This window comes from Thalassophryne amazonica, chromosome 15, assembly GCF_902500255.1.
Source record: "Thalassophryne amazonica chromosome 15, fThaAma1.1, whole genome shotgun sequence".
In the NCBI taxonomy this organism is placed as follows: domain Eukaryota; kingdom Metazoa; phylum Chordata; class Actinopteri; order Batrachoidiformes; family Batrachoididae; genus Thalassophryne; species Thalassophryne amazonica.
In genome coordinates this window covers 28,141,955-28,156,474 of record NC_047117.1, presented here as the reverse complement: position 1 = coordinate 28,156,474, position 14,520 = coordinate 28,141,955, and the positions used below count along the sequence as shown (strand labels likewise).

The 14,520-nt window shown below is 39.6% G+C and overlaps 1 protein-coding gene across 2 annotated transcripts in view; it reads left to right on the top strand.

Annotated features, from left to right (window-relative positions):
* Window positions 1–14,520, top strand: part of arhgef38 (Rho guanine nucleotide exchange factor (GEF) 38) — a 76,350-nt gene that overhangs the window by 38,940 nt on the left and 22,890 nt on the right. The window contains exons 1-6 of one of the 2 annotated variants that reach the window (XM_034188415.1): window positions 5,096–5,212; window positions 7,465–7,582; window positions 9,319–9,466; window positions 9,576–9,593; window positions 9,691–9,890; window positions 14,068–14,201. In XM_034188415.1, the coding sequence (XP_034044306.1) occupies window positions 5,102–5,212; window positions 7,465–7,582; window positions 9,319–9,466; window positions 9,576–9,593; window positions 9,691–9,890; window positions 14,068–14,201 (729 nt within the window). In that variant the 5' untranslated portion in view covers window positions 5,096–5,101. Of the gene's footprint in view, window positions 1–5,095; window positions 5,213–7,464; window positions 7,583–9,318; window positions 9,467–9,575; window positions 9,594–9,690; window positions 9,891–14,067; window positions 14,202–14,520 lie in introns of those variants that run through there. The other variant, XM_034188416.1, reaches the window with a different exon arrangement.

Genomic DNA, 14,520 nt, shown 5'->3' with positions numbered 1-14,520 from the left:
CATTGTTCAAGAGTTTATATCCCAAATATAGTGTGAAATATACAGCAGAATGAGAAAGCAAAACTAAAGTTGAAGAAGGGATAGAACATGTGGCGGGGGAGGATACCAGAATTTAGTGACGGTAAAAAAACACCCATCAAAAGTCTGCATCAAAAGGAATGTCTGTAGATCCACACCACAATTTACCGAGTCCTCTCCTGGGTCGTATCTCAGATCTCCACTAAATTTTCTGAAAAATCGGTCTACAGGTTTTCCAGGTAACAAAGAATCAAACTAAATTACATGGACAAAAGCACCCTTTGTGGAAGCGGAAATAATCTGCAATTTTACACACAAATCTCAATATTACAACTTTTCTTTTGTAGGTGAGAGATGAAGTGTTTGACAAGCAGGAGAAGCTGTTTAGAAATCTGGAGAAAGCCGTGAGGCATTGTAGCTTTCTGTCTCCATCCCTCCATCTCTCTTCATTCTCTCCTCAGAGGAGGAAGTGGTGCATGGCATCAAATAGGCAGAAAGGAAGAATCCCTCTTCCCCAGCAGATGGTCCTGCCAAAAAGAGCAACTGATTAGGCAATAAAAACAAACAAAAGGGAGGTGGAAGCCTGAGTGGCATGTTAAGTAAGGCCTTATGGTGCTTGAGTAAAAAAAAAAAAATTAGATCACCGTGACAATGGATGGTTCCTTAGGCGTGGATCAGATGTGTTAGAAGAGGAAGCGTTTAGTGGAATTTTCACAAACGTGTGACAGCGCAAAAAAAAAGGGCATCAGAGAGCTGATGCATACCCTACCATTCTACACACCACAAAGCAAATGTACGTGTAAGTATGCATGTATGTAAAGATGTTCTTCACTATGTATGACTTCATCATGTGGCTTCTGTGTGACCTCATTATGAAGTCATTCATACCAACTACTCCAGAATCTAATCACATCGAGTTAACTATCAAAGCAATATTCCCACTAAGTTTGTTGGAAATCCATCCAGCTGTTTTTGACTGATGTTGTTCACAGACACAGACCTGACCTACAAACCTACACTCACAGAATATTTACCCTAAGGTTTAAGATTTATGTAATTTTTACATGACAAATTCCCATTTACTTTTTTTAGATAATTTTAATACAAACCTACCAAATAAACCTTACATGATGCATATTCATTAATCCTATTTATTTGAAATGCATAATCCTCAGCTTTATGTATTTAGTATTAATAAATTTTATTTGTTTCATTAATGCCATAATATTACGTTACCTATACATAGGTAACGTAATTATTATGCAATTCAGACAATATACTTTATGTATTTTAAATAAATACTGTCATTATTATTGATTTAGAGTAATTATATTTTATTAATACTAAATACATAAATCTGAGGATTATGCATTTCAAATAAATAGGATTAATGAATATGTATCATGTAATTTATTTGGCAGGTTTGTATTAATAATAATTATGTAATAAAATTACATAAATCTTAAAATTTAGGGTTAAATATTTCTGTGAGTGTACCTACAAACCTACCATCCCTGGTTCTCAAGACCAGGCACCTAAGTGGCTGGTAGATATTTAGATATACTTTAGTATACACTAGTAGAGTTCTACTTTAGAATTGGAATACATTATAGAAGTCATACCTTACTGAATTTTCATGCACAAAACAATAGCTTGTATTATAGTGAAGCAGATAACAGAATATTTACAGAGGAATCTTTCAAATGGTGAAACAAGCACCAAATTTGGCACAAATACTCCTTAAACATTACTCTGTTGAAAAAAATGATTGGCCACTTGAATTTTCAATAGGCAGCCAGGTAGGGGTCAATTAAAGAATGACACAGGGGTCCAAATTTATAAATGCTCCAATCAAATTGAAAACTAACCACATTATTTGTCTGATCACAAAGATTCCAAAAAGGTATAGTTTGGACTATCTGTACCTGAATATATGGCGTTATGGGGTAAAAACAGCAAGAATGGTGACAAAGGTCAATTTCAGCTTGTTCAGGGGTCAAACGTTAAAGTTGCTCCAATTTTGTTGAAAGAGTGGTGCAAATTATTGGCTGTGCTAATAGGATCAATAATGGAATCGTTCTGACTGTATTGAATGCTTGGTCTCCAAAGTATAGGTCAAACAAGGTCAACATCCATTGGATTCTACGACATGTGACATACGAGGTCTGTCAATAAAGCAACGGTCCTTTTTATTTTTTTCAAAAACTATATGGATTTCATTCATGTTTTTACGTCAGACATGCTTGAACCCTCGTGCGCATGCGTGAGTTTTTCCACGCCTGTCGGTGACGTCATTCGCCTGTGAGCACTCCTTGTGGGAGGAGTCGTCCAGCCCCTCGTCGGAATTCCTTTGTCTGAGAAGTTGCTGAGAGACTGGCGCTTTGTTTGATCAAAATTTTTTCTAAACCTGTGAGACACATCGAAGTGGACACGGTTCGAAAATTAAGCTGGTTTTCAGTGAAAATTTTAACGGCTGATGAGAGATTTTGAGGTGATTCTCGCTTTAAGGACTTCCCACGGTGCGAGACGTCGCGCAGCGCTCTCAGCCGCCGTCGTCAGCCTGTTCAAGCTGAAAACCTCCACATTTCAGGCTCTGTTGATCCAGGACGTTGTGAGAGAACAGAGAAGTTTCAGAAGAAGTCGGTTTCAGCATTTTATCCGGATATTCCACTGTTAAAGGAGATTTTTTTAATGAAAGACGTGCGGACGGGTCCACGCGTCGGGACGCAGCCGACGCGGAGCGGCGGCACAGGAAAAACACCTCCCGTGTTGATAACCATTTGTAAAATCCAGGCGGCTTTTGATGGCTTTCAGTGGAGTGAGTATATGAGAAAATTGTTTAACAGGCAGGACATGTTCCAACTTGTCCTTAAGGCTTTCAACAGAGGTTTTTTTCCTGTGGCGGAGCGTCGCGTGACGCGCGATCCGTCCGCACGTCTTTCATTAAAAAAATCTCCTTTAACAGTGGAATATCCGGATAAAATGCTGAAACCGACTTCTTCTGAAACTTCTCTGTTCTCTCACGACGTCCTGATCAATAGAGCCTGAAATGTGGAGGTTTTCAGCTTGAACAGGCTGACGACGGCGGCTGAGAGCGGCGCGACGTCTCGCCACCGTGGGAAGTCCCTTAAAGCAACAGAATCACCTCAAAATCTCTCATCAGCCATTAAAAATTTTCACTGAAAACAGCTTAATTTTTCGAACCGTGTCCACTTCGATGTGTCTCACAGGTTTAGAAAAAATTTTGATCAAACAACGCGCCAGTCTCTCAGCAACTTCTCAGACAAAGGACTTCCGACGAGGGGCTGGACGACTCCTCCCACAAGGAGTGCTCACAGGCGAATGACGTCACCGACAGGCGTGGAAAAACTCACGCATGCGCCACGAGGGTCAAGCATGTCTGACGTAAAAACATATGAATGAAATCCATATAGTTTTTGAAAAAAATAAAAAAGGACCGTTACTTTATTGACAGCCCTCGTATGTTATATGTAACATAGTATATATGTAATGTACATGATAACTAAGCATGACAGATGGTGCAAACTATTCCTTTATAAAACCCTTGTAACTCAACCAATAATTTGCATCACTTTTAACTAAAAAGTTGAGCAACTTTAACTTTTGACCCTGGACAAACTGAAATTGATCTTTTGTCACCATTCTGTTTTTACCCCATAACTCCATAACATTCAGTCATAAATAGTCCAAACTATACCTTTAGGAAATATTTGTGATCAGACAAATAATGTGGTGTAGTGTTCAATATGATTGGAGCATTTTTAAATTTTGACCATGTGTAATTATTCATTTGACCCCTACCTGGCTGCCTTTTGAAAATCCAAGTGGCCAATCAGTTTTTTAAATGAGTAATGTCTAAGGATTATGTGTGCCAGTTTTGGTGCTTGTTTCCCGAAATGAACAATTGTTAGTTATGTGCTCTGCTATTAGTTGCTTTGCCTACATGCAGGGTGAAAAAAAGAAGGAAGGAAAAAAAAAATGATTCTATTTTCTTTAAATTGCAGATTTTCAGGAACATTTTAGTGTGATGACACCACCATCCATTTTATTTGGATTTATTTAGGGATGAGTACACTATGCAGCAGGGTGGCTTAGTGGTTAGCACTGCTGACTCATGGTAAGAAGGTGCCAGGTTCACATCCCACCTGGTCCTTTCTGGTTGGAGTTTGTATGTTCTCCCTGGGATTGTGTAGGTTCCCACTCCAGCTCCATAAGACATGGACGTTGGGTGAATAGGTGACTCTGAACTGACTGTGAGTGTGAATAGGCATGCCCAACCTCTCGCTCAGTCACCATTGTGACAGGCTCCAGCCCTACCATGGCCCTTAACTGGAGCAAGTGGGTTTTGAAATGGAGGATTGGATAAGAACACTATGAAAGACTTTAATAAGGGTCACTCAAGCATCTCTTACACTTGGACAAGTCAGCACCGAGCCCCTGCAAACTCATTTCCACTGTCCGGTGACTCGGCGCTGCCTTACACACTGGGAAAGGTCAGGTGAACCCGTGCTAGTTTTGGACTCCCAGTTGCCTCGGCGATTCACATTCAGTTAGAGGCAGCCCGGTTCAAGCTCAGCACACCTCCATGTCCAATTTTCTTGAGAAGGACAGAAATATTTATCCTGTATTATTACAAGTTGAGATGACCCAGAGCTACACTGAGTTGTACTGCACTTGTTCTGCACCGTTCTAAGCTGAGCAGAGGCAGGGCTGAAGTGGCTAGGACTACCTGGGCTCTGGTGGAAAAAAAGACTTTCTGACTTTTTCCAAGACGGTGTGCCTATTGAGAGGCCTTGGTGCGAAATGTAGCCAAGCCAGAGCCGCTTGGCAAAATCAGTGGAGTTAATTGCAACGCCAAACTTGACTAGGTGTAACAGTGTGAAAAACAGACACTGATGTATAGAAAAATCAGGTTTAAAATCTTGATTTTGCATAATACAGTCCATCTTCAGAAGAAAATTTCAAAGAAGTCTACCTTTTTCTGCAGAGAAAATGACCCCACTCGAGCTGTCAGCGCCCTCCTCCCCAGCACTGGAACCGGAAGAGGTTTCGTTCTAGGAAGATGAGTCGCAGGGCAAAGGTCATTCAGGAACTTGTGAAGACTGAAGAAGATTACCTCACAGACCTGGAGCTGTGCATCAGAGAGGTGGTCCAGCCTCTACGAAACCTGCAGGTAGCTTCAGGATCCACAGTCAAATCTGTTGTACTGTCACTGTGAACAATGACAGCAACAGGAATCAGTTTAAGTGGATTCAAGCAGTGGTCTCAGATTCACCCAAGTGGGTTTGTAGGAACAGGGGGGCAGTTGACCAATCAAGTTGAAGTGAGATCAAATGATGCTGTAAGTGGGTGATAATGCTCACATAGTTAAACCATATTTGGACAAATTTAGTCAAAACGCTAACCGAAAAGCAAAAATGGAAGTTGAAATCAAACTTCAAACAGACTAAAATGACATCTGAAGAGACTAATGAGATCTTGAAATTATATGACCCAATTCACTAATTAAAGTAGCGTGAGAACAAAACACCTGAGACGGAATAATGTGAAGTGTTGAGGCCCTCTTAAGTCAGGATTTAAGACAAAATATTATGATGGGATTCTCAGCAGTTAGAAAAATTAAAATGTACATGTTCTGAGGTGAACATGTAGAACCAAACCATTTTAAGAACCAAACCCTGGCAAATTTCAGATTGACAACAACAACAAAAGGTAAATTACAGTTAAATCAAAATTATAAAGTCAAATATTTTTGCAGTACCCAGAGGTTCATATTCCAACTGAAAAATAAATGATTATAACAATAATAGTGATAATTACAGTAGTGTTCAGAATAATAGTCATGCTATGTGACTAAAAAGATTAATCCAGGTTTTGAGTATTTCTTATTGTTACATGGGAAACAAGGTACCAGTAGATTCAGTAGATTCTCACAAATCAAACAAGACCAAGCATTCATGATATGCACACTCTTAAGGCTATGAAATTGGGCTATTAGTAAAAAAAAAAAAAAAAAAAAAAATAGAAAAGGGGGTGTTCACAATAATAGTAGCATCTGCTGTTGACGCTAACAAACTCAAACTATTATGTTCAAACTGCTTTTTTAGCAATCCTGTGAATCACTAAACTAGTATTTAGTTGTATAACCACAGTTTTTCATGATTTCTTCACATCTGCGAGGCATTAATTTTGTTGGTTTAGAACCAAGATTTTGCTCGTTTATTACTGTGCTTGGGGTCATTGTCTTGTTGAAACATCTATTTCAAGGGCATGTCCTCTTCAGCATAAGGCAACATGACCTCTTCAAGTATTTTGACATATCCAAACTGATCCATGATACCTGGTATGCGATATATAGGCCCAACACCATAGTAGGAGAAACATGCCCATATCATGACGCTTGCACCACCGTGCTTCACTGTCTTCACTGTGAACTGTGTCTTGAATTCAGAGTTTGGGGGTCTTCTCACAAACTGTCTGCGGCCCTTGGACCCAAAAAGAACAATTTTACCCTCATCAGTCCACAAAATATTCCTCCATTTCTCTTTAGGCCAGTTGATGTGTTCTTTGGCAAATTGTAACCTCTTCTGCACATGTCTTTTATTTAACAGAGGGACTTTGTGAGGGATTCTTGCAAATAAATTAACTTCACACAGGTGTCTTCTGTCACAGCACTTACAGGTAACTCCAGACTGTGTTTGATCATCCTGGAGCCGATCAATGGGTGAGCCTTTGCCATTCTGGTTATTCTTCTATCCATTTGATGGTTGTTTTCCATTTTCTTCCATGCGTCTCTGTTTTTTTTGTCCATTTTAAAGCACTGGAGATCATTGTAGATGAACAGCCTATAATTTTTTGCACCTGCGTAGAAGTTCCCCCCTCTCCAGTCAACGTTTTAATCAAACTACACTGTTCTTCTGAACAATGTCTTGAACGTCCCATTTTCCTCAGGCTTTCAAAGAGAAAAACATGTTCAACAGGTGCTGGCTTCATCCTTAAATAGGGGACACCTGATTGACACCTGTTTGTTCCACAGAACTGACCAACTCACTGACTGAATGCCACACTACTATTATTGTGAACACCCCCTTTTCTACTTTTTTTTTTACTAATAGCCCAATTTCATAGTCTTAAGAGTGTGCATATCATGAATGCTTGGTCTTGTTGGATTTGTGAGTATCTACTGAATCTACTGGTACCTTGTTTCCCATGTAACAATAAGAAATATACTCAAAACCTGGATTAATCTTTTTAGTCACATAGACTACTATTATTCTGAACACTACTGTATAATAGAAAAAGTGGAACATTTCGTGTTTTTAGTATGTCAGTAAATCCACATTTAGTAATAACATGACTGTTTGAAAAAAAAAGTGTAATTGACAAAGCCTTCATTATTGCACACATTTATTTTCTTTGTGTTAGGTGGTGGATGTGGACCGGCTGTTCACCAACATGGAGACGGTGTGCGAGGTTTCTGCAGCGCTCCTTCACAGGCTGCGCGGGGCCATGGCTGACCCTGATCCAGAAGCAGTTATCATAGGTTATTGCCTTTTTCACTCTTCTCCACTTAATTTTACCATTTGTTGACTTTAGCCTCTCTGATGAGTACCAAGCTTCTACTCCTGGTACTGAAAAATGAAACCAAGATGGAAGCACTAAAACCTGTAGTTCCTTGAATGGCCACTTGAGGCCGGCTCCAAAATGAGTCACGCCACATAGACACCCATGTTAAAATGTCATCTTTGCAGCACAAAAGCACAATTTAAATAGTTATAGTCTAAACAGCCCCCCCCCCCCCCCCAAAAAAATAGCTAGCACTGCACTATAGCTAGTGCTGTGTACAAGATTACGGTAAATTCATTAGAACAAAGTTAGGACCTTCAGAATTTCAAAAAGTAGGGTTGACTTGATCAACTTGGAAAACACTGTGGATGCTTACAGTAAGATATTCCAGCTTTATTGTTGAATTTCCGCCTGAGTTTCCAAGCAACAATAATCCACCTGACCATGTTGTGAAAATGTCCGAATAAGAGTTCAAAACTTCTGACTTTAAAATATGCCACAAAAGCGACATATTTTCCATGGTTATTTAGCATCAATTTAAGCCATTTTAAAACATAAAATTTTGAAAAATTGAGGATGTGGCTGCTATGAGTGACAGCTATCATATTTTGTATGGTCCAAATGGTCACCTGCTAGCAGAAGCGTTAGCCGCGGTGAATCTGATCGTTTGTCCTTTCTGAGTATTTTAATTCAAATAACTGAGATAATATGTATTGCTGTATGCTTAATTGGGCAGCAAAGTCTCATTTAAGGGCGGGCGCTAAACGGGTAAAATCTGACGCATATTATGTAATTTCTCTACTTCCGGGGACGAAAACACAGCACTTTCTCTGAGTTTTTTGGAAAATTACTCACAAACAAAGTGAAAATACAAAGAAGAAGTGAAAATATGGTGAAAAGTCGACATGTGTTGCAGTTTTTTTATGATCTGGAGCTCAACTTGTCGAGGTGGTTGGGTGGGCAAGAGAACGTAGCTACTTTGGTTAGCTGTGTACGCTAACACTTACGGACAAGACGTCTCCCATTTGCCTCACCTTCCCTTCTCCACTGGGAACTGAGAAAAACTGCACTTTTCCGCGACTGCTTCGGTTACTGCAGCTGAAAAGAAATAGTACACCATTTTACCGTGTGAAGTTATGTTGTGTATATATTGCGCAACGGGGGTGGCTATCCCCCATAAGTGGTCAAATCCTGCAAAATCATGCAGGGTTCAAACGAGCTCTGCTGCCCTATTGCACAGACCATGAAAGAAGTCTGTGCTACAGTATTTCCGGTCAGTGAAATTTTAGTATTATTTAATTTGTATGTTCGCAAGGTATTGATAGCTTGGTGAGTTAGCACAAGTAATGAGGCAATATGCCGCTCGTAAGCACTCAAACCACCAGTTAAAGGAACCACCTAGTCTGCAAAAATATGTGTTAAACAAACACCCACAACAAGGTTAGTCTAGCCTTAGCGAGCTTGACGACTTGGAGATAGGTGGCTCCAGTCTGCCCATGGCCTGCCTGTTTTGCTCACATTCCACCACATCTATGGGATGGCTGGAAGGTAGGCGGGGTTAGGCACTGCTAAGATGGCGATATTTGGAGCCGCCCATTAGAGATTCAAATACGTAAACCTATGTGTGACATCACAGACAGTTTGTCCAGAATAAACAGTTCATGATGGTACACAAGCAGAATAACCTCCTAAATGTTCCATTTTTCTTTAAAGGCGATGTATTCATTCAGGCCAAATCAGCTTTGGAAGATGTCTACAAGATTTACTGCTATCATCATGATGACGCCAACATGTCCCTGAAATCCTACGAGAAAGAAGAAGAAATAAAGCAACATTTCACTACATGTGTATTAGCACTGAAGTAAGTCAAAGCACTTTCCTCATGTTTTGTAGTATCTATATCATCCTTGATATGTAATTGTTACTGTATCTTGTCACTTGTTTATTTTTCCCCCTGTTGCTTTTTACAGGGAAATCTACGATCAAGAGTAAGTACACTGGACATTCAAAATGTGCTGGAAATGTCCTGCAAAATACTGTAGTTTCACAAAACGATAGCCTTAATTACATGACTCATTGGCACAGAGGGAAAGCCAACCTGCTGGATATGGGATCACTGCTCATCAAACCAGTTCAGAGGATCATGAAGTACCCGTTACTGCTCGGGGAGCTGTGGCAGGCAACTCCTAATGACCACCCTGATTACAAACCACTGCAGGAGGCCTTCACTGCTACCAAGATCATCAATGTCAACATTAATGAGTTCAAAAGACGCAAAGATATAGGTGAGAGATTGCAAGGGCAGAATAAATACCCCCACATGCACTACTTCTGGGTGCACCTGCAACAACTGGAACATGTTCTAGCTCAATGAAATACCTTGAAGATTCATTTTTGAAATGATCCCTGCACTAAACCATTTCTTGATATATATTCATTTTTTCTTTATATTTTTACTTGAGGCCCTTAAATATGGCCTTCGTCTGTGCTCAGCATAATTCCAGTACTATTACTGCCAGAGTCTTCAAATTCACAGGGACCATTCTTGGGACACAGACCTTGGACAAGCTCAAAGATGGCTAACCTTGACCTATTTTAAGAGGTATATTACGAGGCTAAAACGTCACATTCTGTTTCAATCTGTTCAGTTTTGTTTTTGAGTGGCAGGCATGAGAGCCAATCAGAGTAGAGCTGCATCATGACATCAGTGGCTGGTATCTCCAAAATCGCTCTATTTTGTGTGTTTATATACATGTTTCTCATATGTTATGTAAAAGCTAGGGAGAAATAAACACTTCTAAAACTGAAAATGCTATTTTGGAACCTAATAACACCTCTGAACTTACTTGCAAGACATTTTGCGGACGTTAGCATGGTGACATCACATGCTGGTAGCTAGCTGCAAAACTTTGTTTCGTTTGTGTGTAAATATGAGTGGTGTATACGTGATACTCAGGTATATGCCATATAACCACTAAGAAAGCCCCAGAATTTCTGTATACCTACTACAAATTGCCCTATGATATGTAACGAACAAGTGTAAATAATATTAGCACCCAGCGCTCAGTTGCTATAAGCTGTAGCGCACACGCGCACACACGCAAGGTGTTGTCGCAACTGCTCGAGACTAAACCTGTTATATGTAAATGTCAGCCACTTGCAATTACATTGTGTTCCCTGCTTTACACATGTTGGTAGCCAAGACCTGCATATTAGGGCTGTTCATGTTATATAGTGAAAAAATCAAATCAAATCAGTTTTATTTATATAGCGCCAAATCACAACAAACAGTTGCCCCAAGGCGCTTTATATTGTAAGGCAAAGCCATACAATAATTACGGAAAAACCCCAACAGTCAAAACGACCCCCTGTCAGCAAGCACTTGGCGACAGTGGGAAGGAAAAACTCCCTTTTAACAGGAAGAAACCTCCAGCAGAACCAGGCTCAGGGAGGGGCAGTCTTCTGCTGGGACTGGTTGGGGCTGAGAGAAAGAACCAGGAAAAAGACATGCCGTGGAGGGGAGCAGAGATCAATCACTAATGATTAAATGCAGAGTGGTTCATACAGAGCAAAAAGAGAAAGAAACACTCAGTGCATCATGGAACCCCTCAGCAGTCTAAGTCTATAGCAGCATAACTAAGGGATGGTTCAGGGTCACCTGATCCAGCCCTAACTATAAGCTTTAGCAAAAAGGAAAGTTTTAAGCCTAATCTTAAAAGTAGAGAGGGTGTCTGTCTCCCTGATCTGAATTGGGAGCTGGTTCCAGAGGAGAGGAGCCTGAAAGCTGAAGGCTCTGCCTCCCGTTCTACTCTTAAAAACCCTTGGAACTACAAGTAAGCCTGCAGTCTGAGAGCGAAGCGCTCTATTGGGGTGATATGGTACTATGAGGTCCCTAAGATAAGATGGGACCTGATTATTCAAAACCTTATAAGTAAGAATAAGAAGTTTAAATTCTATTCTAGAATTAACAGGAAGCCAATGAAGAGAGGCCAATATGGGTGAGATATGCTCTCTCCTTCTAGTCCCCGTCAGTACTCTAGCTGCAGCATTTTGAATTAACTGAAGGCTTTTCAGGGAACCTTTAGGACAACCTGATAATAATGAATTACAATAGTCCAGCCTAGATGAAATAAATGCATGAATTAGTTTTTCAGCATCACTCTGAGACAAGACCTTTCTAATTTTAGAGATATTGCGCAAATGCAAAAAAGCAGTCCTACATATTTGTTTAATATGTGCATTGAATGACATATCCTGATCAAAAATGACTCCAAGATTTCTCACAGTATTACTAGAGGTCAGGGTAATGCCATCCAGAGTAAGGATCTGGTTAGACACCATGTTTCTAAGATTTGTGGGGCTAAGTACAATAACTTCAGTTTTATCTGAGTTTAAAAGCAGGAAATTAGAGGTCATCCATGTCTTTATGTCTGTAAGACAATCCTGCAGTTTAGCTAATTGGTGTGTGTCCTCTGGCTTCATGGATAGATAAAGCTGGGTATCATCTGCGTAACAATGAAAATTTAAGCAATGCTGTCTAATAATACTGCCTAAGGGAAGCATGTATAAAGTGAATAAAATTGGTCCTAGCACAGAACCTTGTGGAACTCCATAATTAACCTTAGTCTGTGAAGAAGATTCCACATTTACATGAACAAATTGTAATCTATTAGATAAATATGATTCAAACCACCACAGCGCAGTGCCTTTAATACCTATGGCATGCTCTAATCTCTGTAATAAAATTTTATGGTCAACAGTATCAAAAGCAGCACTGAGGTCTAACAGAACAAGCACAGAGATGAGTCCACTGTCTGAGGCCATAAGAAGATCATTTGTAACCTTCACTAATGCTGTTTCTGTACTATGATGAATTCTGAAACCTGACTGAAACTCTTCAAATAGACCATTCCTCTGCAGATGATCAGTTAGCTGTTTTACAACTACCCTTTCAAGAATTGTTGAGAGAAAAGGAAGGTTGGAGATTGGCCTATAATTAGCTAAGATAGCTGGGTCAAGTGATGGCTTTTTAAGTAATGGTTTAATTACTGCCACCTTAAAAGCCTGTGGTACATAGCCAACTAATAAAGACAGATTGATCATATTTAAGATCGAAGCATTAATTAATGGTAGGGCTTCCTTGAGCAGCCTGGTAGGAATGGGGTCTAATAGACATGTTGATGGTTTGGAGGAAGTAACTAATGAAAATAACTCAGAACAATCTGAGAGAAAGAGTCTAACCAAATACCGGCATCACTGAAAGCAGCCAAAGAGAACGATATGTCTTTGGGATGGTTATGAGCAATTTTTTCTCTAATAGTTAAAATTTTATTAGCAAAGAAAGTCATGAAGTCATTACTAGTTAAAGGAATACTCGGCTCAATAGAGCTCTGACTCTTTGTCAGCCTGGCTACAGTGCTGAAAAGAAACCTGAGGTTGTTCTTATTTTCTTCAATTAGTGATGAGTAGTAAGATGTCCTAGCTTTACGGAGGGCTTTTTATAGAGCAACAGACTCTTTTTCCAGGCTAAGTGAAGATCTTCTAAATTAGTGAGACGCCATTTCCTCTCCAGCTTATGGGTTATCTGCTTTAAGCTGCGAGTTTGTGAGTTATACCACAGAGTCAGGCACTTCTGATTTAAGGCTCTCTTTTTCAGAGGAGCTACAGCATCCAAAGTTGTCCTCAATGAGGATATAAAACTATTGATGAGATAATCTATCTCACTCACAGAGTTTAGGTAGCTACTCTGCCCTGTGTTGGTATATGGCATTGGAGAACATAAAGAAGGAATCATATCCTTAAAAGTTGTGAGAGACTTTGGGCCACATGTTGTTTTTGTTCCATTTGGGATTTTATAGGTGCAGACCAAATTTGAACGCAATCAGATAAGATATACAGGTCCCCAGAGTAACACATTTTCCTTTCCCTCCGCTGAAGGCAACATCACCCTAACGGGAGAAGGCTCTGATGCCATTATTTTTCTTTTACATGTGATGGCTTCTAATCGCAAAAAGTGGTGGTTGATTGATTACCCAGACGAGAACATTACTGGAATTACTTGATTACTACATTGCTTGTTTGGGGAAAATTTTTGCTTTGTGGGGGACCCTAAACAATCAGTCAGATTACAATAAATACATGTTAGCGTGCATGCTAACATCTGCTAACTCAAAGCTAAGTTCTTATGGTGTTAAATTTTTCTCATTAATATCTGCAAATGCACAGAGGGTGATCTACAAATATTCCTTGATTTGCACAACTTAAAACATAATAAATATTGTTTTGGATTGATTGAATGATACAGGGGCTTTATTCACCATGTCCAAATTGTACGCAAGACAATATCTTAATAATTAATTAAACAACTGCAAATTATAAAGAACACAATGCTCATTTGGCCGAGGGTATTTTAGCATTGTGTTATAGTTAAAATTTTGGTTCTGTTTTCCTGCTCATTTTCAGTTCTGAAGTATAAGCGGTCAGAAGATGAAGGCACACTGAGGGGAAAACTGAACAAGTTCAACATCCACTCCATCCGAAAGAAAAGTGACAGGTTTGCTGGTTATCTGAAAATCCTAACTGGAGTGGAACCACAGGTATAAACAAAAAGGAACACTCAGCAGTCCTTCACATCTCTATGCTCTCCAAAACATTTTAGAAAAATCACCCAGAGGGAACCACATCACCCTCTCAAAGAAATTTCTCATAAGGAAAGTACAACCTTGACACTTTATGACTAGGGCTTATCATTTCCTGTGGAAATTATAAATGTAATCGGGTAATGTGTATCTTATGTAGTTTCTTCCTAAAAGGCTATAAAATGGATGAAAATTCAAACAATAAACCAATGCCCATATATTAGGTCTTGCATATGCGTATCCAGATTTATTATTATTACTATTAAAGGCGTGTCAG